The sequence below is a fragment of the Eleutherodactylus coqui genome, chromosome 7, assembly GCF_035609145.1.
Source record: "Eleutherodactylus coqui strain aEleCoq1 chromosome 7, aEleCoq1.hap1, whole genome shotgun sequence".
Taxonomy (NCBI): Eukaryota; Metazoa; Chordata; class Amphibia; order Anura; family Eleutherodactylidae; genus Eleutherodactylus; species Eleutherodactylus coqui.
Genome location: NC_089843.1, coordinates 119,418,967 through 119,442,340, shown reverse-complemented (window position 1 = coordinate 119,442,340; position 23,374 = coordinate 119,418,967). Strand labels below are relative to the sequence as shown.

The window sequence follows — 23,374 nt, the reverse complement described above, 5'->3', positions numbered from 1 at the left end:
GACAAGGAGGAACACGGAGCGTGTCGGTAATGAGCGAGGTAGCAGGCATACTAACGTGGGCGGAGAAGCATCTGAGCTCGATTTCCGCAGTCTACATTCCCGGAATAGAGAATACTGGGTGGCGAATTACCTAAGCCGAGAAACAGTGGATCCCGGCGATTGGGGGCTGCACCCAGAAGTATTTCGGACGATATGCCGGAAGTGGGGCACGCCAGACGTGCACCTCAGGGCGTCCCGACTAAATTACAGGCTACGCCCGTTTATGTCCCGAGCACGGGATCCACAAGCAGCGGCAACGAATGCGCTAACCATTTCGTGGGAGGAGTACAAGCTCCTATACGTATTTCCACCCATTCCTCTCATACCAAGGATCCTAGGGAAAATCAAGCAGGAAGGATGATCAGCAGTATTAATAGCACCAGACTGGCCAAGAAGAAGCTGGTACGCGACCATCATAGAAATACTGTTCGACACACCGTGGCATCCTCCAGAGCAAAGAGACCTGCTATCCCAGGGGCCTTTTTTTCTACACCCAAATTCCAAGTCTCTACATTTGACGGCTTGGCCGTTGAGACCGAGGTGTGGAGGAGGAAAGGTTATTCGGAGAAGGTTATCCAGACTATGATACGGGCCAGAAAACCAGCCTCATCGGCAGTTTATTATAGAGTCTGAGAAGCGCTTCTTCACCTGTGTGAGGAGGGGCGGGTACAACCGATGCAATTGTCGGTGGCCAGAATTCTTGCATCCTTACAATCAGGCCTCGAGGTAGGATTGAGGGTAGGCTCGTTAAGGGGACAGGTGTCGGCATTAATGGTACTGTTCCAAAAACCAATCGCAAAGAGGATGGCAGTACGTACATTCCTGCAAGGAGTCGCCCATACGATACCCCCGTTTAAACCCCCGGTCCAAACTTGGGACCTTAATTTCGTGTTAGACACTATGACGGGCCAGCCGTACGAGCCGCTGAAGGAGATTTCTATGCGACTACTGACCTGGAAGGTGGTATTCCTCGTCGCCATTACGGCAATCCGTAGGGTCTCGGAGCTGGCGGCTTTGGCTATGCAGGCGCCATATATGACCGTCCACCAGGACAAAGTGGTGCTGAGGCCATCACCCGAGTTTCTACCAAGGGTGGTATCACAGTTTCATACTAATGAAGAAAATTGTCTTGCCTTCTTTTTGTCCAGATCCAGTACACAAAGAGGAAAAAATGCTGCACCACCTGGACATAGTAAGGGCGCTGAGGATCTATGTGAAAAGTACAAAGGCGCTTCGTAGGACCGACACCCTCTTCGTTATTCCGGAGGGGACCCGAAGGGGCTTGGCAGCCTCAAGTCACCCTATCCAAATGGATAAGGTCCCCGATAACAGAGACGTATCGCACCTCAGGGCGCTCGCCGCCATTTCGGGTTACGGCCCACTCCACACGGGCGGTAGGGGCTTACCGGGCAGTCCGTCACGGAGCCTCAGCCCTTCAGGAGGGTAAGGCAGCCACCTGGACTTCCTTACATATGTTCTCAAAATCTTATAAGGTCCACACAGCTGCATCATCTGACGCCGCTCTTGGCCGGAAGATCTTGCAGGTGGCGGTCGTTGACCGCACAGCCGAACTTTGAATGCCCACCCAATATATTGTTTTCGGGACTGCTTGTGGACGTCCCATGGTCTAGGCTGTGGCCCCCAATGATACGGACGAGAAACAGATATTTTTGGTATAACTTACCGTAAAATCTCTTTCTCGTCGCGTTCATTGGGGGCCACAGCACCCACCCCTTGTTTATTTAGGCAGTTGCTGGAACTTTCTGTTCTTCGGTCATGGTTCGGCAGAAAATTGTGCCAAGAGTTTTTGGTATGTATAAAACATAATATGTATAATCTTACTCCCACTGGCTTCCTACTGCTTGCAGACAGACTAATTAGCTGAGTGCCTGCAGGGGGGATATAGCGAGGTAGGGAGGAGCTAACACTTTTTTGCTTAGTGTCGCCTCCTAGGGCAGTGGCTATATCCCATGGTCTAGGCTGTGGCCCCCAATGAACACGACGAGAAAGAGATTTTACGGTAAGTTATACCAAAAATATCTGTTTCTGCCTATTAAGATGTACGCATAGCACATCTTTAATAGGAAGCCTCTTAACACTCCTTATAATGCAATACTATAATATTGCATTGTACTGTATAAACAATCAAATGGTCAAAAGTTCAAGTTCCCTACGGGGACTAGTAAAAAGAAAAAAAATGCAATAAAGATTTAATTATAGAAAAAATATTTAAAAGTTAAAAAAAAAAAACTTTTTCCCAGTCATCACATAAAAAAAAATTATAAATAATAAATTGGACCTTTTACAGATGCAGCGATACCAATTTTTAGAAAGTATTACATTATTAATCCCACATGGTTAACTCAGTTTTATTGTATTATAATATTTAAAAATATATATTAATTTTGTATTGCTGTGATTGTACTGACCCACAGTATAAAGACAACATATACTTCTTATTGCACCATGAACGTTGTAAAAATTCCCCTTACCCCCAAAAATTGTGTAATTGCGTTTTTCTTCCCCATTTCACCCCATTTAGAATAGTTTTTTAAAGTCTTCAATTATGATATGTTAAATTATACCATTGAAAAACATAACTCCTCCTACAAGGCAAGCCCTTTTGTAGATATGTCACCAGAAAAATAAGAAAAGTGAAGGTTTTTTGAAAGTAAGGTTACCAACACTTCAGAATGTGACCTGGAAAAGGGGCATCAATGCCCCTTCTTCATCAAATGGTTAACATTTTTTTAGTCATTTGATTTTTTTTTTATATCCCTCTTTATTATAGAAATTGTTAACTCACAAAACAGCTATAGGGAAATCAGACTCCCAAGTGGCTGTGTTTCTGGCGCCATCAGATTTATAGACATCCTTGATGGAGTTATAGATATGTTCTCTGTAGACTTTTTACTCACCGAATACAAGCATCGTAAATGGGACCTGTAGTCTGCTGGTATTGGGAGAACCGCTGTCAGAAATTCATTTTTTCCTCCTTGCTCTCCTCTATTAGCAGAATTGCTCCTGCTTGTAAATGGAGATATTTGGGTCAGAGATGGAGAGTACAGAATTGCCCCAAATGCAGTTTTCAAATATATCAGCTAAAGGGGCTTCAGGAATTGATTTTTTTATTTCAATTTTAATGTAAGATGACTGCTTCTAACATCTTTTCTGTCTGTAACAGAGGGTCACTAATGGCAATAGGAGCAGGAGTCCTCTATGGTTCGAGCTTTGTTCCAGTTCTTTATATCAAGGACCACAGTAAGAACAATGAAAGTATATATGCTGGATCAAGTCAATTTGGTAAGAGGAGTAAAATGTACATTATCTTGACTAATTTCGGTTTTATCAAGGTTGATGTATATGTTTATAGTCAATAAACTTGCCATCATATTGGAGTATTTCAAATAGTCCCCCAACTTAGAATAAAAGAATACAGGTGAGAAAATGAAGTTCTTGGCTGCACAAAGAATGCATCTGATGTGTAACCCATTTTAAACTAAAGGAGAGAAATGTGCTGATCTGGGTCAGGCTTTCACTTACAGGAAAGGGAATCTGTCAGCTACTTTGAGCCCTATAAGCTTAGTTTATGGGCTCAAAGTAGCTGATACTTTGAGCCTAGGAATGTAAGTTTTATACTTAAAGGGGTTGTCTCGCGCCGAAATGGTTTTTTTTTTTTTGCATAGGCCCCCCGTTCGGCGCGAGACAAACCCAAAGGATGGGTTAAAAAATATATATATATATATATATATATATATATATATATATATATATATATATTACTTACCCAAATCCCCGCTCTGCGACGACTTCTTTCTTCTTTCTCCAAGATGGCCGCCGGGATCTTCACCCACGATGCACCGCGGGTCTTCTCCCATGGTGCACCGTGGGCTCTGTGCGGTCCATTGCCGATTCCAGCCTCCTGATTGGCTGGAATCGGCACACGTGACGGGGCGGAGCTACGATGACGACGCGGGACCAGCTCTCCGGCACGAGCGGCCCCATTCACAAGGCAGAAGATCGGACTGCGCAAGCGCGTCTAAAAACGCCAGAAGACAGCAAATTTAGACGGATCCATGGCGACAGGGACGCTAGCAACGGAGCAGGTAAGTGAATAACTTCTGTATGGCTCATAATTAATGCACGATGTATATTACAAAGTGCATTAATATGGCCATACAGAAGTGTATACCCCCACTTGCTGCCGCGAGACAACCCCTTTAACTCTCAGACTGTTCCTTTGGTGTTAGCTGTCAAACCTGCCGCTAAACAATTGTGGCGGACTATAGCATGCGCCTATGTAGTGCACAGAATGCATTGCAGTGACAGGTTTAAAAACCGACAGCGGGGCAGATATCGAGTTTCATTTTGGGGGGTGGGAGAAGCCCCGCTTAACCTTCTCAATTCTAGCTCTCCATCGTAAAAAACCTACATCCCTGGAATCAGCATGTCAGGTACTTGGAGCCCATAAGCTTAGCTGATAGGGCTCAAAATAGCCAACAAAGTCCCTTTTTAAAGACTCCCTACTAGCTGAATCTCGCCGACAGGGATCAGTACCTTTTCTGTGATCTGATGAAAAGCAGTAATGTATCCAACATTCTGATTTTGTGAGTTGGTGCCCTATGGCAAGTGCACTGACTTCATGTGTGTTGAATGGAGAGCAGCAAAGGGAATCGTACATCATATGATGTGTATACAATAGAAGCTTTTTTTTTTTTATTCAAAGTCTGCTAGATTGATTCTAGATTGGTGACTAATCCACTATCCAACGGTACTGTTAGATGTAATTATGTGAGTGGTGGTAAATTACTGTAAACTTTCTGCTTGTTAGCGGCTTATAGACTTGATGACTTTTTCATTCTCAAAACATTACCACAAATATTTCTTTCATTTGCCATACTTAAAATGCAATTCTCAAGAAAGTGACTTAAATAAGCTCTTCTCTCTTTCAGATCTTGATTATGTGTTTGCACACTTCAGTGGAATATTCCTCACTAGCACGGTATACTTCCTTATTTACTGTGCTGTTATGAAGAACCAACCCAAAGTCTATCCAAAAGCCATACTGCCTGGTAAGGATACAAATTCACATGAATTAAGTGCAGAACCTGATTACTAGTCATCTTATTCTCAATGACACTTATGCAGTGTGGGTACATACCAGTATGTACATATGTGGAGAGTTCAGTTTCTGCTTGAATTGATAAATTCACTTACCACAAACCTCTTAAGCATGGGACTGGTCTGTATATGACCCATATTAAAAAATGTGCAACTACAGAAGGGGGATTTGACTTTCAGACATAAATGGACTTTCCAAAGAAAATTGTGATGTTTATGTATGTAGTGTGGAGTGAGAAAGCCACTGCCAGACACTTTTGGCAGTGGCTTATCTTCTGAGAACAACGGGATTTGATAGTTGAAATCCAATTGGCTGATCTTATCTTCCCCTGACATCTGCCAGCAGGGGAGAGGTAGGACGATATTAAACCCGTTAGTTCATCATCCGATCCTGCCAAAATCGGTGGGTTTGGCTAGTCTATAACTAGTGTGTATCACTGCCTTTAGCTTTCCTAGATGAGTTCTTTAATGTTTGTAAAGAAACTGTACTCTTTTTACCCTTGTAACTAAGGTGTATATGTTATGAACAGTTGCAAGGGGCTGAACAGCTATTTTGCAAGGGGCTAAATCAAAAGCTCAAATGTACCCCAAAAGTGTTATAACATATAGTGAAAGCAATAAAATGTTGGTAATGAAACCAATGTCAGCCCAAACCCAATCTGTGGGTAAAATAATAATGAAAAGTCAAACTCCTTTCAAAACTTTTATTTTCATAGTCAAACTTGCTCTAAAATAAAGTTAAAAAATGTGTAGACTATTGCTTTTTTTTTTTTTCTATTTTTTTTATTTTCCACTGCAGGGACCAGTGCGGCGCTCACCCCTCCCGCGGCTCCGGTTCATTGATGTTTTAGACCGCCTGCAGACGGCCGGGTCGGATCCCGCTGTGAGAATTCTCGCAGCGGGACCCGACCCGAGCCACTGCAGGGACCAGTGTGGCACTCACTTCTCCCGTGGCTCCGGTTCATTGATGTGCCGGCTGCCAGGCCAGCCGGCGCAGAGCAAAGCCAGGGCGCCGGGAGAGACATTTCTGTGTGGGCCTCTGCGAGACCTGTACAGAAATAGAACATGCTGCGATTTGTTTTCCGCGTGTGATTTCACGCAGACAACTCGCGGCCATCTGCCTAGGATTGCGTTTTCTAACGCAATCCTATGGCAGCTTCCACAGGCGGATATTCTGCGGGAAATCCCGCCGCGGAATTTCCGCTCGTGTGCAGGGGTCCTTAAACTCCCTGAAATCCTGCAGTTTTTACCCTGACCGATAAGCCATATAAAGCGACTGTTACTTCCTGTTCTGTAGAAAACGCTTTTCAGTATCATCACAGGCAAGAGTGCAATGAAAGTTGGCACCTATATATAGGTAATATAATTCACCATTCACAGCTCTTCTCCCACCTTACAAAATGACCTCTTCAGAGGTCACAAAGCATGTCGCATTACTCTCCCATAAAAGTCAATGAACATCTCCAGGATGCAGGTCCCTATTGTCCATATGGCTTGTCAGGAAAGATATCCCCATAATCATGTACAGGAAAATGGAATAGCAAAATTAAATCCCCATGTATCATGAAACAAAGATGTGGAAGTTATTTGGATAGCCAAAACCGTTACTGCTGTTAATTCCACATACTAATAAATGGCCCCTGTCTCTGGCCATTAGTGCAGTAAAAGAAAATAAATGTTTTTTGTTTTTTTTTTTTTTTTTTCATTTTCCTTATGTTATTGTCATATATTTATTTTTATTACACACCCGATGTAAGATGTTATAATGTATATAGTCAAAAAGAATAGGTTAGTAGCACACCAGCAAAGACAAAAAATTCAGAAGGAAAGTAGAGGAGCAAGAGACACCAATCACAAACTAAAATGTTTTCACACAAATGCACAGAGCATGGGAAACAAACAAGGAAAATTGGAGCTCCTAACACAGGAAGAGAAATATGATGTCATAAGCATAACGGAAACTGGAATAATACACATGATTGGAATACAAGGCTTGAAGGATACAACGTATTTATAAGAAGCAGACCTAAAAAAAGGGGAGGAGGTATTGCGTTGTTTTTAGGAAAACATTAATCTCCACTAAGATTCAAGCTTCAGAGCATGATAGTTCTGTAGAAACTGATTGGGTAAGAATACAAGGGGAGAACAACTGAAAGGACACCATTGTAGGCATTTACTATAGGCTTCCTGGACAAGCAGAGGATATGGATGAACTCTTTCTACATCATGCTCTCCAAAAAGCATGACATAGTGATCGTGGGAGATTTTAACAATCCAGACATTTGTTGGGAATCTCTCTCAGGTAAAAGTAATGGGTCTAACAAATTCTTATCCGCTCTCGCGGACAACTTTATCTTCTAAAAGGTAGAAGAGAAAACAAGGGGATCTGCTATCGTGGACCTAATTTTTACCAACAGGGAGGAAGTGGTTGAGGAAGTAAGGATTGCTGGGACCTTAGGAGGCAGTGATCATGCTATCCTTGAATTTTGGATGAAAAGAGGAAGACCTGAGAAAACTCAGACCTCAAGGTTGGATTTCAGAAAGGCAGAATTTAATGAACTCAGAAAGAGGGACGGAAGAATCCAATGGCTGGATGTTCTTAAGGACAGAAATGTTCAAGAAGGTGAGGAAATACTGTGAAATTAGATTCTCAAAGCACAATTGTTAACAATCCCTAAAAGAAGGAAGAATGGGAAGCATTTAAAGAGACCAGGATCGATGAACACAGAGCTTGCACATATGTTAAAAAGGAAGAAAAATATGTTTATCAAATGGAAAAAGGGGGGAATATCTAAAGAAGAATGTAATGCGCTCTGCAGAAACTGTAGGGCAAGTGTCAGAAAAGCTAAAGCTAATAATGAATTGAGGCTTGCAACAGAGGCCAAAAGCAATAAAAAAGGATTTGGGGGGTATATCAAAAGCAAGAGAAATGTCAAAGATGCTATTGGATGCTTACAAGATGAAAATGGTGACTTGGTTAAGAATAATGTTGAGAAGGCCGAACCTTTAAATTCCTATTTTGCATCTGTTTTCTCTCAGAAAGTAGATGTAACATCAACTGATCTTCCTGTGCTATTGGGGGAGTAAAAGAATGCAGGCTATCTATAATCAAAGAGATGGTGAGGGAACATTAGCTAACTTAAATGAATTCAAGTCTCAAGGTCCAGATAAATTACATCATAGGATACTAAAGGAAGCAGCAGAGGTAGTGGCTGAACCACTCGCCACAATCTTTGAAAATTCCTGGAGAACAGAAGAAGTCCCAGAAGATTGGCATTTTTAAAAAAGGGAAGAAGGTGGATCCAGGAAACTAATTGCCTGACTTTTATACGGGAAAGATCTTTGAACAAATTATTAAACAGCATGTATGCAAAAACCTGGATAAAAATAGAGTAATTAACCAGAGCCAGCATGGATTTTTAACAAACAAGTCATGCCAGACAAATCCAATTTCCTTCTATGACAGAATCACCGACTGGGTTGATCTGGGCAATGTGGTGGATATAGAATATCTTGACTTTAGTAAAGCATTTGACAAAGTATCTCATACCATCCTTATTGAAAAAAAGACCAAATAGTGGATTGACAAGGCAACTGTTAGGTGGATTCACAACAGGCTGAGTGATCGTACTCAATGAGTGGTCATAAATGGCTGCACATACAAGTGGAAGAATGTATCAAGTGGGGTACCACAAAGCTTTGTCCTAGGTCCAGTGTTGTTCAACATTTTTATAAATGATCTGAAGGAGGGAATTGATGGGAGACTCATCAAATTTGTCAACTACACAAAGCTAGGAGGGATAGCTAACACTAAGGAAGAGACAGTATTCAAAAAGATCTAGAAAAGCTTGCACAGTTGGGCGGCAAATAATAGAATGGTATTTAACAAGAAGAAATGCAAAGTCCTACATCTGGGCAAGAAAAATAAAGAAAGCACATATAGAATGCATGCACAGGTCCGTGGTGCGTGTCAATATTTCCCGTGGGGAGTCCCCTTGTCACTGAATACTGTGACAGCACTGTCACAGTGTTCGGTGACAAGGGGGGACTCCCCATGGGGAGTAAAGAATCCCCTGCTACAGTTGTCACAGCTGTGGCAGAGGATTGCGATATTCTCCCATTGCTTTCACTGGGCTTCCGGCAAACCCCTGCAGTGATTTTCGGGGAAGGGCTTTAAATATAAGCCCTTCCTTGAAAACCATCCCTGGCTTGTGTAAAAAATAAAAAAGTATATACTCACCTCTCTGCTGCTGTCGGTGCTCAGGAACGTCTAGCCGCTTGATCTCCTGGCAGTGTAGTGAAGTTCTTTCAGCAGGCGGGGATTTAAAATCCCCCGTCTGCTGAAAGCGCTGTATCTAATTGACTGAGCGCTCAGCCAATCACAGGCAGCGCTCAGCCATTCATTGAATGACAGCTGAGCGCTGCCTGTGATTGGTCACAGCGCTCAGCCAATCACAGGCAGCGCTCGGCCATTCATGGAATTCAATGAAGTCGTTCCCCGAAAATCAATGCAGGGGTTGTCAGCAGTCCATTGCTTTCAATGGGGCTGCCGGCGGCAGCGGGGGTCCCATTGAAAGCAATGGTGCATGAAGTTGTATTCACCCGTGTTTTTGCACGTTCGTGGATGCACTTATGTATGCGCGAACACACGCTTGTGTGAACGAGGCCTAAGTCAGAACTCATCTGGAATACTGTGTCCAGTTCTCAGTGCTTCACTTTGAAAAAGACATCAACAAACTGGAGCAAGTTCAGAGAAGAGTTACCAGGATGGTGAGCGGTCTGCAAATCATGTCCTATGAGGAACGGTTAAAGGATCTGGGAATGTTTAGCTTACAAAAAAGAAGGCTGAGAGGAGACTTAAAGGGGTTGTCCCGCGCCGAAACGGTTTTTTTTTTTTTTTCAACCCCCCCCCCCCCCCCCCGTTCGGCGCGAGACAACCCCCGATGCAGGGAAGTAAAAAAAAAAACGCTCAGCGCTTACCTTAATCCCCGCGCTTTGGTGACTTCTATACTTACCAGCTGAAGATGGCCGCCGGGATCCTCTTCCTCCGTGGACCGCAGCTCTTCTGTGCGGTCCATTGCCGATTCCAGCCTCCTGATTGGCTGGAATCGGCACGTGACGGGGCGGAGCTACACGGAGCCCCATTGAAGAAAGCAGAAGACCCGGACTGCGCAAGCGCGTCTAATTTGGCCATTCGACCATTTTAGACGGCGAAAATTAGGCGGGCTCCATGGAGACGAGGACGCCAGCAGCGGAGCAGGTAAGTAAAAAACTTTTTATAACTTCTGTATGGCTCATAATTAATGCACAATGTACATTACAAAGTGCATTATTATGGCCATACAGAAGTGTATAGACCCACTTGCTGCCGCGGGACAACCCCTTTAATAGCTGTCTACAAATATCTGAAGGGCTGTCACAGTGCAGAGGGATCAGCCCTATTCTCATTTGCACAAGGAAAGATTAGAAGCAATGGGATGAAACTGAAAGGGAGGAGTCACAAATTAGATATTAGAAAAAAACTTTCTGACAGTGAGGGTGATCAATGAGTGGAACTGGTTACCACGGGAGGTGGTGAGTTCTCTTTCAATCGAAGTGTTCAAACAAAGGCTGAACAGACGATAATTTAGTGATCCTGCATTGAGCAGGGGGTAGGACCTGATGACCCTGGAGGTCCCTTCCAACTGTACCACTCTAGGATTAAATGTTGGCCAATTAAGAAAGTGTTATTGCTCTGAAAAAGAGAAATAAATAAAATATTCTTGCAAATATGATACTTATTAATGATTAACAAAAATAAATATTAAACAGCAAGTTTTTGACACTAGCTGGGTGTCTTTAAGAGACCTAAACAGACTTGAAGGTTTGCTGCTTAGCATCATTTATCTTATTTTTGTTAATCATTAAAATATTTCATATCTGCAGGGATATTATTTTGTTTCTCTTTCTGAGAGCTATTCCACTTTCTCAATGATAGAATGGCAGCATCCAGGGCGTAATGCAAAACAATAATTTATTCCTCCAAAATCTTGCTACGTTTCGAGCCTCTTGGGGTCTTTGTCAAGTGGAGTATATTTTTGTTGGGGTTTTTGGAGGCTCTGACCCCTATACCTATGGACTTATTAGTCGTCTTTAATAGGTTTAAAAATCCTGAGGTGTGCTGTAAGTGAATTGAAGCAAACTGCTCTCTTTCTGGGAGCAACAACATAGTTTAGAATTTTGTTATATATTGTTTACTATATGTTACACCTGAAAGTGTCCAACGTATTACAGTGTGTGTGTGTGTGTGTGTGTGTGTGAATATATATATATATATATATATATATATATATATATATATATATCTATCAGCTAAGGAACCAGCAACTGAAGATCACATTTCATGTGCTACTAAAACAACTTTTAACCCTAGGAATTTAGAACCCGAAGTAGTGCAAGTGTGAAACTTAAAGTGTATGTTATTTTATATCTAAAGGTTTCATCTCTGGCCTCCTATGGGCAATCGCCAATTGCTGCTGGTTCCTGGCTAATAATTATCTAAGCGCTGTGGTCAGCTTCCCCATAATAACTGCGGTGAGTGGCTTCTTGATTCAGTAAATCGTGCTGAAGAATTGTATGTATGCTGAATGTGACTTTTTTATTGCATATCGTATTGGCAGGGTATCTGAGCTATCATTTATTTACCTTGATAACACAGCACTTTTATTAAATGGAAATCATGTAATTGCCATTGTTTTATATATAAATTGATATGAAAATTTAAATTGAACCAGAAACCTTCCCAAATTGGAGCTACAATATACTCATAGTGTAATAAGTAATTCAAGTGTCATTGTAGTTAAAGCACACGGGGATATGAGGATTCCCATATATTCCCAGTTTGCTTAGTTTCCTTGCGTAACCCCTATAGATTTGGAATCCCTAACTGTGCTTGTTGTGACATTATACTCTTCAGAAAGCATTATGCAATTATATATCAGTAAACCCTTTAAATTGACTTCAGACCACTAGAGTGGGAATAACCTGAGTGCGTTTCACATTTCACCATTCTATGTGTTGCGGTCTTTCCAGTATTTGTCTGTGTATCTTCATCATCTCCTCTATAATGTTACCACAGGGCCCTGGATTGGTTGCTGCACTTTGGGGAGTTCTAGTTTTTAAAGAAATAAGGGTAAGTTATGTCCTTCCAATATTTTTAGGGCTAATGCCCACGGACGGATTTCTGCCAGGTTTCCTGCAGCGGAAATCTGCGGCATATTCCGCAGCTATTAGGTTCTATTGAACCTGATGGCTTTCAGCCCTCCAATGCTTATGCTGCAGAATTCTACTGCGGCTTTCCGCAGCGTGAAAAAAATTGTGGCAGTTTCTATCTTCTGCGGAAATTCACACAGCCAGCTTCCACTGTAGTCAATGGAAGCAGTCTGTCCCGTGATACTTCCACTGTGAGTACAGCGGAAGTATCATGGGAATACACGTCACCGTTGGAGCGTTATGCACTGCTCTGCGCATGCTCGCGGCTCCCCAGATGGGATTCTTGCGGCGGATCAGGAGAGGTGAATATGGGGTCTTTGGGGGGGGCGCCGTGTCGGATACCGCTGCGATATTCAGCTGGTGGAGCCCGACAAGGCCTTACACTCTTATACAGACATTATTGTAGGTCTAGGTGTGTATTATCCTGTCAGTAACTGTAAAAAAAAGTTAGACAGCCATTCAATTAAGCACAATGTTCACTTGCACGGACGGATTCCACTGCTGAATCCCGCAGCAGAATCCAGTCGTGCCTGCAGACATGGACAGGAAAATAAATTTTCTTACCTGTTCAGATCCAGCACGGGTCTCCTCCGTGCCAGATCTTCTTTCTTCAGCACGGCGAATGCGTCCTGTCGCGTCAGCAACATGCGCAGCGCAAATTTTATTTATTTTTTTTTTAATCTCTTAATGTCTCGGCACGCTAGTGAGACATTCCTTCTTATATCCCCGTCTTAGATATCCCCTTCCCCATAATTACACTTCCACTAGTAGAGTATAGTGCAGTGACTAGCCGACTGCCTGGTACTACATATCGGGTGCTACAATGTTGCCCAGCAAGTCAGTTCCTCATTCTGGCAGCTAGTGCCCTCTTAGTCAGTTAGATAACTAATCTAGTGAACGAACTGTTTTGCTCTAGTGCTAATCCCCCTCCTTGTAACTATGGGGAAGGGGATATCGAAGACTGGGATATGAGAAGGATTGTCTCACTAGCGCGCCGATGATCATGATACAAGGGGACAATAACCCTTCCAACACTGTACCTGCTAACTAAGGATTGGAGGGTAGTGTGGAAATACTATAAATTAAATATTATAGGCGAAATATAAATCACTGCCTATGACCTCGTGGATTTAATTACTATCAGTCTGTAAAGGAAGGAAAGCATCTGCCAGACGAATCAAAAAGGGAATACCCTCCCAATCTAGCGATTTTGCTGTAACAACAAATTAAGGGCTTACTAGCAACATATCACACCAATACCTAAACGTGGTTGGGTGGATTTTAGATGCCCTTGGTGACAGCACAATCGCTGTTAATGGGATGTGTAGTGTGGGTTTTGGTTTCTAATCAATAACCAAGTCCACGTCTGATTTGATATATGTGCGTTTTAATGCTGCCTTCCAATAGGTGGCGCTGTAGATGTATTGTTCCATCTTTCATTTGCATAAGTGTTTTGGTGTATAAATATATGAAGGTGAATATAAGATGCCATTGACATTCATCTTTTTTTTTTTTTTTTTTTAAGGGAATGAGAAACTACCTGTGCCTAATACTGGCATTCTGTATTGTACTATCAGGGTCTCTTCTAACAGCCTTTTCAAAAATCTGATTTGGCCACAAGATGGTGCTGCTCGCGTGGTTTTGTTAAATATACATTCCTGACAAAAAATGTTTGGGTGAAACTGCACCTTGTCTTTTTTTCCATGATGATACAGTTTATATTTTTAAATATTCTGCACTTTTTACTACTGTGTATTGTGTGATTACTTCACGGAACTTCTCCACTGTGTTTTTTTTTTTTTTCATCTGTATTTTCTAGTATATGTCAGAATATATGTCTGTGTGTGTGACTGGCTGTGCCATATTTACACACAATTGTGAATGCCTTGCCATATAAGTGCAATTATTACAATTTATAGGACCTTAGAGATGAGCGAGCATACTTGTTAAGGGACAATACTCGAGCGAGTATCGTCCTTTTCGAGTACCTGCCTGCTTGTCAGAAAAGATTCGGGTGCCGGCGGGGGTGAGCGGTGGGTTGCGGGAGTGACCAGGGAGGAGCAGGGGGGATGGGAGAGAAAGAGATCCCCCACCCCCTTCCCTTTCCCACCCGCTCTTCCCCGCTGGCACCCGAATCTTTTCTGATGAGCAGGCAGGTACTCGAAAAGGACGATACTCGCTCGGGTCTTGTCCTTTACAGAGTATGCTCGCTCATCTCTATAGGACATCTTTGGGCATTTTTTTATTACAATTTTTGTCTGTAATCCATCTCCTAAGAGGTAATATTGGGGTTTTGAACACTTTTCAGCATTAATAATATAGAATATTTTGAGTGAATTCAGGCTGTAGATATTAAATGGTGAATCTAATAAAAGTGTTGACTGGTTGTGAACTGCTTCTTAAGATGCCTCATTACTGAGGACCTATGATCGAGTCTTTAGAGAAAAGCAAATGACATATAATAAATATACACATTATAAAAAGACGAGCCTTATAGGAGCACTGATATTCCTGGAGGGAGCACTTATGTAGTATGTTGCTTATTTCCAAACCTTCCTATAACCACTGCTTGACCAAGACCATAAATCTTCCTTGGTATAAAGTCAGCGCTAATGATGGCTCTGCTTTATTTTAGGCTGTACACTTTAGATACATTTTTGCTTTTCCAGCAGAATCCGCAGACCATTTAATGTGCATGGGACAACTCAACTGTTCGCTAAAGTCTGTTGAGGGAGAAAGAAGGATCAGACATCAGCGATCCTTTGTTTTCCAGCTAGATAAAGGTACAGTTACACGGTACGTGCTTTATACAAGAGCGATAGTCCTTCAAGTGAATGGAGGTGGAGCAGGCCAGGTATTGTTCCGGCCCGTCCGCCTCCTTTCACTATAAACCAGCTCATAGATTGAGCGACTTCTGTTTATTCTGAGTGAGAAGCCACTCAATAGTCATTCTTTTTCAGCAAGCTGAAACTGAACGATGGGCAACAACTCGGTGACTTCTCACTCAGTGTCTGGCTGAGCAATTTATTCTGGCAACTATCGGCCCTTGTAAAGGTACCTTAACCCCTTCAGTGGCGGGTTTCTTACCACCCTGTCAGACCCACCAGGGCAGGTTTTTTTAAATGGGCCAATCATTTAATCAACCAATTTTCCAGTCGCATTCCAAGAGCCATAACTTTTTCATTTTTCCATTGACACGGCCATATAAGGGCTTGTGTTTTGCGGGACAAGTTGTATTTTTTGATGGCATCATTTTTGGGTATATATAATGTATTGCATAACTTTTGTAAAAGAAATTGTTGAAAGATTGGGGGGAAAAAAAGAAATTCTGCCATTTGTCTTTTGGATTTCCTTTTTACGGCGTTCAGCGTGCAGAATAAATAGTGTGATAACGTTATTCTCTGAGTCAACACGATTCCGGTGATACCAAGTTTATACAGTTTTTTTTATGTTTTGCTATTTTTGTACATTTAAAACTTTTTTTTTACTTAAAGGTTTGCTTTTGTGTCGCCACATTCCAAGAGCGGTATTAATTGTTTTTTTTCCATTGCCAGAGCTCTAGAAGGGCTTGTTTTTTGCGGGATGAACTCTAGTCTTCATTTATCAAATTTTTAGGAACATGTAAAATTCTGGCATGTTTTTATTTTTATTTTTCACTGCATTCTCATACAACTGGTTCTGCAAAAAACAAGCCCTCATGCAGCGATGTCAATGAATAAATAAAGGAGTTATGATTTTTTAAACTGCGGGGAGGAAAAAACGAAAAGGGGGAAAAAAGGGGCCGTGTCATTAAGGGGTTAAATAATGTACTAACTTCCTTCTCTGGGTCATCATGACGCAGGCATACCACATGTGTAATTTTGTTTTTAATTTTTTACAAAGTAAAGTGAGAAATGTGTTTTTAATATATATATATATATATATATAATATATATTTTTTAATTTTTTTTTTTTTTTTAACTCTCTTAAAATTTTTGTCCCTTTAGGGGACTTCCACAGAGACCCATCAGGACCCCCTTATAACATTCCGGGGGTCTGATAGTGACAGCCTTTACATGCTGCAGTCGCATAGACCGCAGCATCTAAAGGGTTAACACAGCAGATATCTGAGGTTTTCTCCATTCTCTGCTATGGAAGAGCTGGTGCCCAGCTGTCCTCTGACAGATGGAGCCCCCTCCCTCTGTCAGCCCTTTACATGCTGCGGCTGCATAGACCACGGCATGTAAAGGGTTAACACAGCAGAGATCGGAGGTTTTCTCCATTCTCTGCTGTGGAAGAGCTGGTGCCCGGCTATCCTCTGACAGCCAAGCACCAGCTCTCCCTGCCACAGAGACCATCGGCAGGCTTCTGACACGCCAATGGTCTCCGTGGCAACCTGTAAACAAAGCAGTGCAAGAGTTTAAAAATAGAAGCAGGAAGTTTCCGGCTGATCAGTTCTATCTTCCTGCTTCTTTTTTAAAATTCCTGCACTGTTCTGTGTGGGACTGTGCTGGCAGAGCACACTGCCACAGCTTATGACATTGTGCTCTGTAGGTCCCATAGCATGTGGTCTATTGAGAGACACTTTATCTCTGTGTCTGAACTATGGATTTTAAGTTCACCTTAAAATCATTGCTGAAATGAAAAGTGCACAATGCCTGTGTTTTTACATGTAACGATTATTGCTCATTTTCAGTCATTTGAACGAATTTTGAGCGATAATCGTTACTTGTAGATGGGCCTTAAGAAGAACTCTCTACAAGGTGCTATTGTTTCATTGTTTGCTGGATATTTGAGATCAAACTTGAGCAATGAAACTATTGTGTGTCTTGTTAATTAAATCAGTCAGGATCTTAGAATTCATGGGACCGTTTTGACAAGAGGAAAACAAAACAACTGATTTAATAGCACTGCCTGCATAAAAACAATCAGCAGAACTATACTTGCCCCTGTGTAACCGCCAAGATGCAGCGCGGCAGCCCGCTGCCATCCAGATGATTGTTGTTGACAGATGTCATATCAAATCAGGTGACCACTGCAGCCTGTGGGGGGCTGCAGCATTAAAGGGGTTGTCTCACGCCGAAACAGGTTTTTTTTTTTTATTCAATAGGCCCCCCTGTTCGGCGCGAGACAAACCCAAGGGATGGGTTAAAAAAAAAAAAAAGTTTATTACTTACTCGAATCCCCGCGCTGCGGCGACTTCTTTCTTCCTTTACCAAGATGGCCGCCGGGATCTTCACCCACGATGCACCGCGGGTCTTCTCCCATGGTGCACCGTGGGCTCTGTGCGGTCCATTGCCGATTCCAGCCTCCTGATTGGCTGGAATCGGCACACGTGACGGGGCGGAGCTACGAGGACCAGCTCTCCGGCACGAGCGGCCCCATTCACCAGGGAGAAGACCGGACTGCGCAAGCGCATCTAAAAATGCCAGAAGACAGCGAATTTAGACGGATCCATGGCGACGGGGACGCTAGCAACGGAGCAGGTAGGTGAATAACTTCTGTATGGCTCATAATTAATGCACGATGTATATTACAAAGTGCATTAATATGGCCATACAGAAGTGCTGAACCCCACTTGCTTTCGCGAGACAACCCCTTTAACGCTCATTCTCCTGGCATTGGCGCTCATATCCGGAGTGGCATGACGCCAGGGGTTCAAGAATGTGATGCTGCAATGGTCAAGTGATTTCCTGTGACATCATCTGTTAAAAGAATCACCTTGGCTGCAGCGCTGGATCCTGTGGATGGCTAAGTATACTTCTGTTTCTTGTTTTAATGCGTGCAGTGGTATTGAACTGGGGTTGCCCAATAACCTGACAGCCCCTTTTATCAGAAGTTCACTAATTGAGTGGACATGGGAATGTAACATTAGATACACTATGCTGTCTGGTCTGCAAGCATCAGGTTATGCAGCAGAATTTGCTGAGCGCATATATACACTACCGTTCAAAAGTTTGGGGTCACCCAAACAATTTTGTGTTTTCCATGAAAAGTCACACTTATTCACCACCATGCGTTGTGAAATGAATAGAAAATAGAGTCAAGACATTGACAAGGTTAGAAATAATGATTTGTATTTGAAATAACATTGTTTTTACATCAAACTTTGCTTTTGTCAAATAATCCTCCTTTTGCAGCAATTACAGCATTGCACACCTTTGACATTCTAGCTGTTAATTTGTTGAGGTAAGCTTGTGAAATTGCACCCCACGCTTCTAGAAGCATCTCCCACAAGTTGGATTGGTTGGATGGGCACTTCTGGCGTACCATACGGTCAAGCTGCTCCCACAACAGCTCAATGGGGTTCAGATCTGGTGACTGCGCTGGCCACTCCATTACCGATAGAATACCAGCTGCCTGCTTCTGCTGTAAATAGTTCTTGCACAATTTGGAGGTGTGTTTAGGGTCATTGTCCTGTTGTAGGATGAAATTGGTTCCAATGAAGCGCTGTCCACTGGGTATGGCATGGCGTTGCAAAATGGAGTGATAGCCTTCCTTATTCAGAATCCCTTTTACCCTGTACAAATCTCCCACCTTACCAGCACCAAAGCAACCCCAGACCATCACATTACCTCCACCATGCTTAACAGATGGCGTCAGGCATTCTTCCAGCATCTTTTCATTTGTTCTGCGTCTCACAAACGTTCTTCTTTGTGATCCAAACACCTGAAACTTGGATTCATCCGTCCACAACACTTTTTTCCAGTCTTCCTCTGTCCAATGTCTGTGTTCTTTTGCCCATCTTAATCTTTTTCTTTTATTGGCCAGTCTCAGATATGGCTTTTTCTTTGCCACTCTGCCCTGAAGCCCAAAATCCCGCAGCCGCCTCTTCACTGTAGATGTTGACACTGGTGTTTTGCGGGTACTATTTAATGAAGATGCCAGTTGGGTACCTGTGAGGCGTCTGTTTCTCAAACTAGAGACTCTAATGTGCTTATCTTCTTGCTTAGTTGTGCAACGCGGCCTCCCACTTCTTTTTCTACTCTGGTTAGAGCCTGTTTGTGCTGTCCTCTGAAGGGAGTAGTACACATCGTTGTAGGAAATCTTCAATTTCTTAGCAATTTCTCGCATGGAATAGCCTTCATTTCTAAGAACAAGAATAGACTGTCGAGTTTCAGATGAAAGTTCTCTTTTTCTGGCCATTTTGAGCGTTTACTTGACCCCACAAATGTGATGCTCCAGAAACTCAATCTGCTCACAGGAAGGTCAGTTTTGTAGCTTCTGTAACGAGCTAGACTGTTTTCAGGTGTGTGAACATGATTGCACAAGGGTTTTCTAATCATCAATTAGCCTTCTGAGCCAATGAGCAAACACATTGTACCATTAGAACACTGGAGTGATAGTTGCTGGAAATGGGCCTCTATACACCTTTGTAGATTTTGCACAAAAAAACAGGCATTTGCAGCTAGAATAGTCATTTACCACATTAGCAATGTATAGAGTGCATTTGTTTAAAGTTAGGACTAGTTTAAAGTTATCTTCATTGAAAAGTACAGTGCTTTTCCTTCAAAAATAAGGACATTTCAATGTGACCCCAAACTTTTGAACGGTAGTGTATATATAATATATAACCAACCATTACAGTATTTGTAAAGGAGCCTATATATAGTAATATATGTGTAATTAATATAGGCTTATTTACATATACTTTCTACATAGAAGTTCTGATGACTGTCTAGTCTCAGTTTAGACCACCTATTGGTTGGCTTAGTTTATATCAAACTTTTGACACATGTTGGTGCTATTTAGGCCATGCCCCTTCTTCAGACAAGTTTGAAAATCTGTCCGAAAGGGTCTAAAAACACATCGGAAATGTGGCACAAAGTATGTAAGACAGTTTTCTCAGTTAATTTGCGCCAGAAAACTGCTGCATTTTTGAATAGTACATAAGCCCTATAGTTTTATGGGACAGAATTCAGCAGAATTTGTTTATTCATTTATATCTGTGCTCATTCTGGGTTGTAGGAGGTTTGTGGGTGGTCTACTTGGTGATTGACACCCTTCTGTGTATACTATATTGAAAAAAAGTATTGGGACACACTGAAGGTGATGAAATCTGATTTTATTCAGATTTCAATATGGTGTTGGGCCACCTTTGGCCTCAATGACTGCAGTGACCCTCCTAGCCATGCTTTCCACCAAATTCCAATAGATATGTGAAGGGATTTGCTTGTATTCCTCAAGGAGGGCTTCAGATAGTGATGCGAGGCATGATGGGCATGTTGGGCTTGCACGGATACAGCATTCCTAGTTTGTCCCATAGATGCTTGATGGGATTGAAATCTGGAGTTTGAACTTACTAATGAAGTTTGCAGCTGTTCTGATCCTCAAACCATACCTCAATACTGTCTGCTGTATGACATGGTACCTCGGTCATTTCGCTAGAGACATGGAGCAGTACCAGTGTATTGGCACAGGGTAGCGAATTCCACATTGTCTGAAATGTCTCTGTACCCAGTGGCGTTGAGGATAGACTTCACTATAACCATTGGCACGATTTCTTCCCAACATAAACTGGAACTGTTGGGAAACTCCTCTCCAGGCAACCCCCACACCCAAGAGATATGATCGGAAGATGGTGTACAGTGATTCCGCTGTCCACAACACTTACACTTATCTACAGTCCAAGAACGACGCTCCAAGCACCATTGCAGGCCCCTCTGCATTTTCTGCTTTGCTGTTGGGCTTGTTTGCCACCGTTCGTCCATAGTAACCCTTCACATGCAGTTCACTATGAATAGTTCTGGTGCTAATGGATGTTTCATGGGCCTGTGAGATCTCCTGAGCGAGTGTTTCGCCAGCCTGTGTGTGATGCCCTCACAGGCTTCATAGTCCATGTTCTGTCAGTTTATGAAGTCTCCCCAAATGTGGCTGCACTTTATACACCAGATATTTTCCATTTCCAAATAACGATAGACTTTGTAAGATCCAAAAGTGTTGCAATGTATTGTACAGATTGGTTGCTCAGGTGACATCCCACAATCATTCCCTGTTGGAAGTTCAATTCTACACCTCGTGACATTCTGAAGGTTTCTGTACTAGGATAACATTACATACGTGTGTGGTACCCTCCTTTATACCTAATGCTCACACATCCGATTTGCATACCCCCTTCACCTGCCAGCACAGGATTGGTGAGGGTCCTAATACTTTTGTCAAAATAGTGCCTAAGAGTACATATATAGAAAGCTGCTAATCACTGATAACACCACCCACTGGACTCCTAAGCCTAAAATGCGCAAGGATATAAATGAATAAACAAATTCTGCTGAATCTTTTACCACAAAACTACAGATGCCGCAGAGTTTAACACGACTTTTAATGCATTATTATAACTTTCTGTGCCACAGTTTAATTACCCTTTCAATTACTTTACAAAAGATTTTGTTGTGTTAAGATAGGAGAACAATCTCTTTCTAATGGCTTAAGCTCCATTTAGACAGGAGAACGGTCGGGCAAACGATGCCCGACACTCGTCACCGCATGTACTCACTTCTGCGCTTTTGCACAGGACCGAGTATCGTTGACTCTCAGTGGGGCGGCTGAAGATTTTTCTCCTCGCTCCCCACCCCCCCCCACCCCTCTCTATTCACTTAACACAGCGACGGTTTAGTACTGAACACTCGTCGTTCATGATTTTAGGCAGCTTAAACGATGGCCGAGATGAACGTTCAGGGCAAACAGCAGCCGTTCAGTACTGAACAGCCGCTGTGTTAGTGAATGGAGAGGGGCGGGGGAGAGCGAGGAGTGAAATCTCCAGCCGCCCCACTGCGAGCCAACGATACTAGTTCCTGCGCAACTTGCTGGGTCGAGTGTCAAGCCTCGTTTGCCTGACAGTCATCCCGTCTAAATGGGGCTTTAAGAAGAGAGAACCTTCTGTGACAAGTTATCAGAGACAAGCTAAATCTGCTACATCTGTATATATCAATCTACTCAGCAAATTCTGCTTTATAACATGATGCTGGCAGATCAGACTCCAGGCTCAACATGACAGATTCTCTTTAAGAATGTATGAGCTTTAACACTCATTCATCTTAATAAATTCATGTCTATTCCCTGCTAATATCACCTTTTTTGCTTTCTGTGATGTCATGCTATTGTATTTGAGATGACTGTCACCCTTAACAAGATGGACTTAAAGGGGTTGTCCCGCGGCAGCAAGTGGGTCTATACACTTCTGTATGGCCATATTAATGCACTTTGTAATGTACATTGTGCATTAATTATGAGCCATACAGAAGTTATCAAAAGTTTTATACTTACCTGCTCCGTTGCTGGCGTCCTCGTCTCCATGGTGCCGACTAATTTTCGGCCTCCGATGGCCAAATTAGCCGCGCTTGCGCAGTCCGGGTCTTCTCCTGTCTTCAATGGGGCCGCTCGTGCAGAATGCCGGCTCCGTGTAGCTCCGCCCCGTCACGTGCCGATTCCAGCCAATCAGGAGGCTGGAATCGGCAATGGACCGCACAGAAGAGCTGCGGTCCACGGAGGAAGAGGATCCCAGCGGCCATCTTCACCGGCAAGTATAGAAGTCACCGGAGCGCGGGGATTAAGGTAAGCGCTGAGCGGTTTTTTTTTTATGTCCCTGCATCGCCGTTGTCTCGCGCCGAACGGGGGGGGGGGGGGGGGGGGTTGAAAAAAAAAAAAAACGTTTCGGCGCGGGACAACCCCTTTAAGAATTTAATAAATTCTTGAAAGATGTCATATATACAAATACCTTGTTTTCTGATAACGGGGGTCCTCCATCCTACCTAGCAGGGCTTAACTTTGTACAATTCAATAAAATGTCTTATACTTTTTTCTTTGTTTCTTTAAAATAATAAGGCAACGCCTACCTTAAGATCTTCCCCTTTGGGCGAAAATCGTCCGATGTACATGCGGTCACTGACAGTACACTGAGCAAGAAGTCGCTCACCTGTCGGAGTCATTTGGTTTAAAGTAAAGCTAAGCACCAAGTGTTTATCGGGCTGTGTAAACGGGAACC

The 23,374-nt window shown here is 42.8% G+C and overlaps 1 protein-coding gene across 2 annotated transcripts in view; it reads left to right on the top strand.

Annotated features, from left to right (window-relative positions):
* Nucleotides 1-14,803, top strand: part of TMEM144 (transmembrane protein 144) — a 40,627-nt gene extending 25,824 nt beyond the window's left edge. For both annotated transcript variants that reach the window (XM_066573590.1, XM_066573591.1), the window contains exons 8-12: nt 3,224-3,342; nt 4,992-5,111; nt 11,636-11,733; nt 12,278-12,331; nt 13,937-14,803. In XM_066573590.1, coding sequence (XP_066429687.1) covers nt 3,224-3,342; nt 4,992-5,111; nt 11,636-11,733; nt 12,278-12,331; nt 13,937-14,020 — 475 coding nt within the window. In that variant the 3' untranslated portion in view covers nt 14,021-14,803. The remainder of the gene's footprint in view (nt 1-3,223; nt 3,343-4,991; nt 5,112-11,635; nt 11,734-12,277; nt 12,332-13,936) is intronic.
* The last annotated feature ends 8,571 nt before the right edge of the window (nt 14,804-23,374 follow it).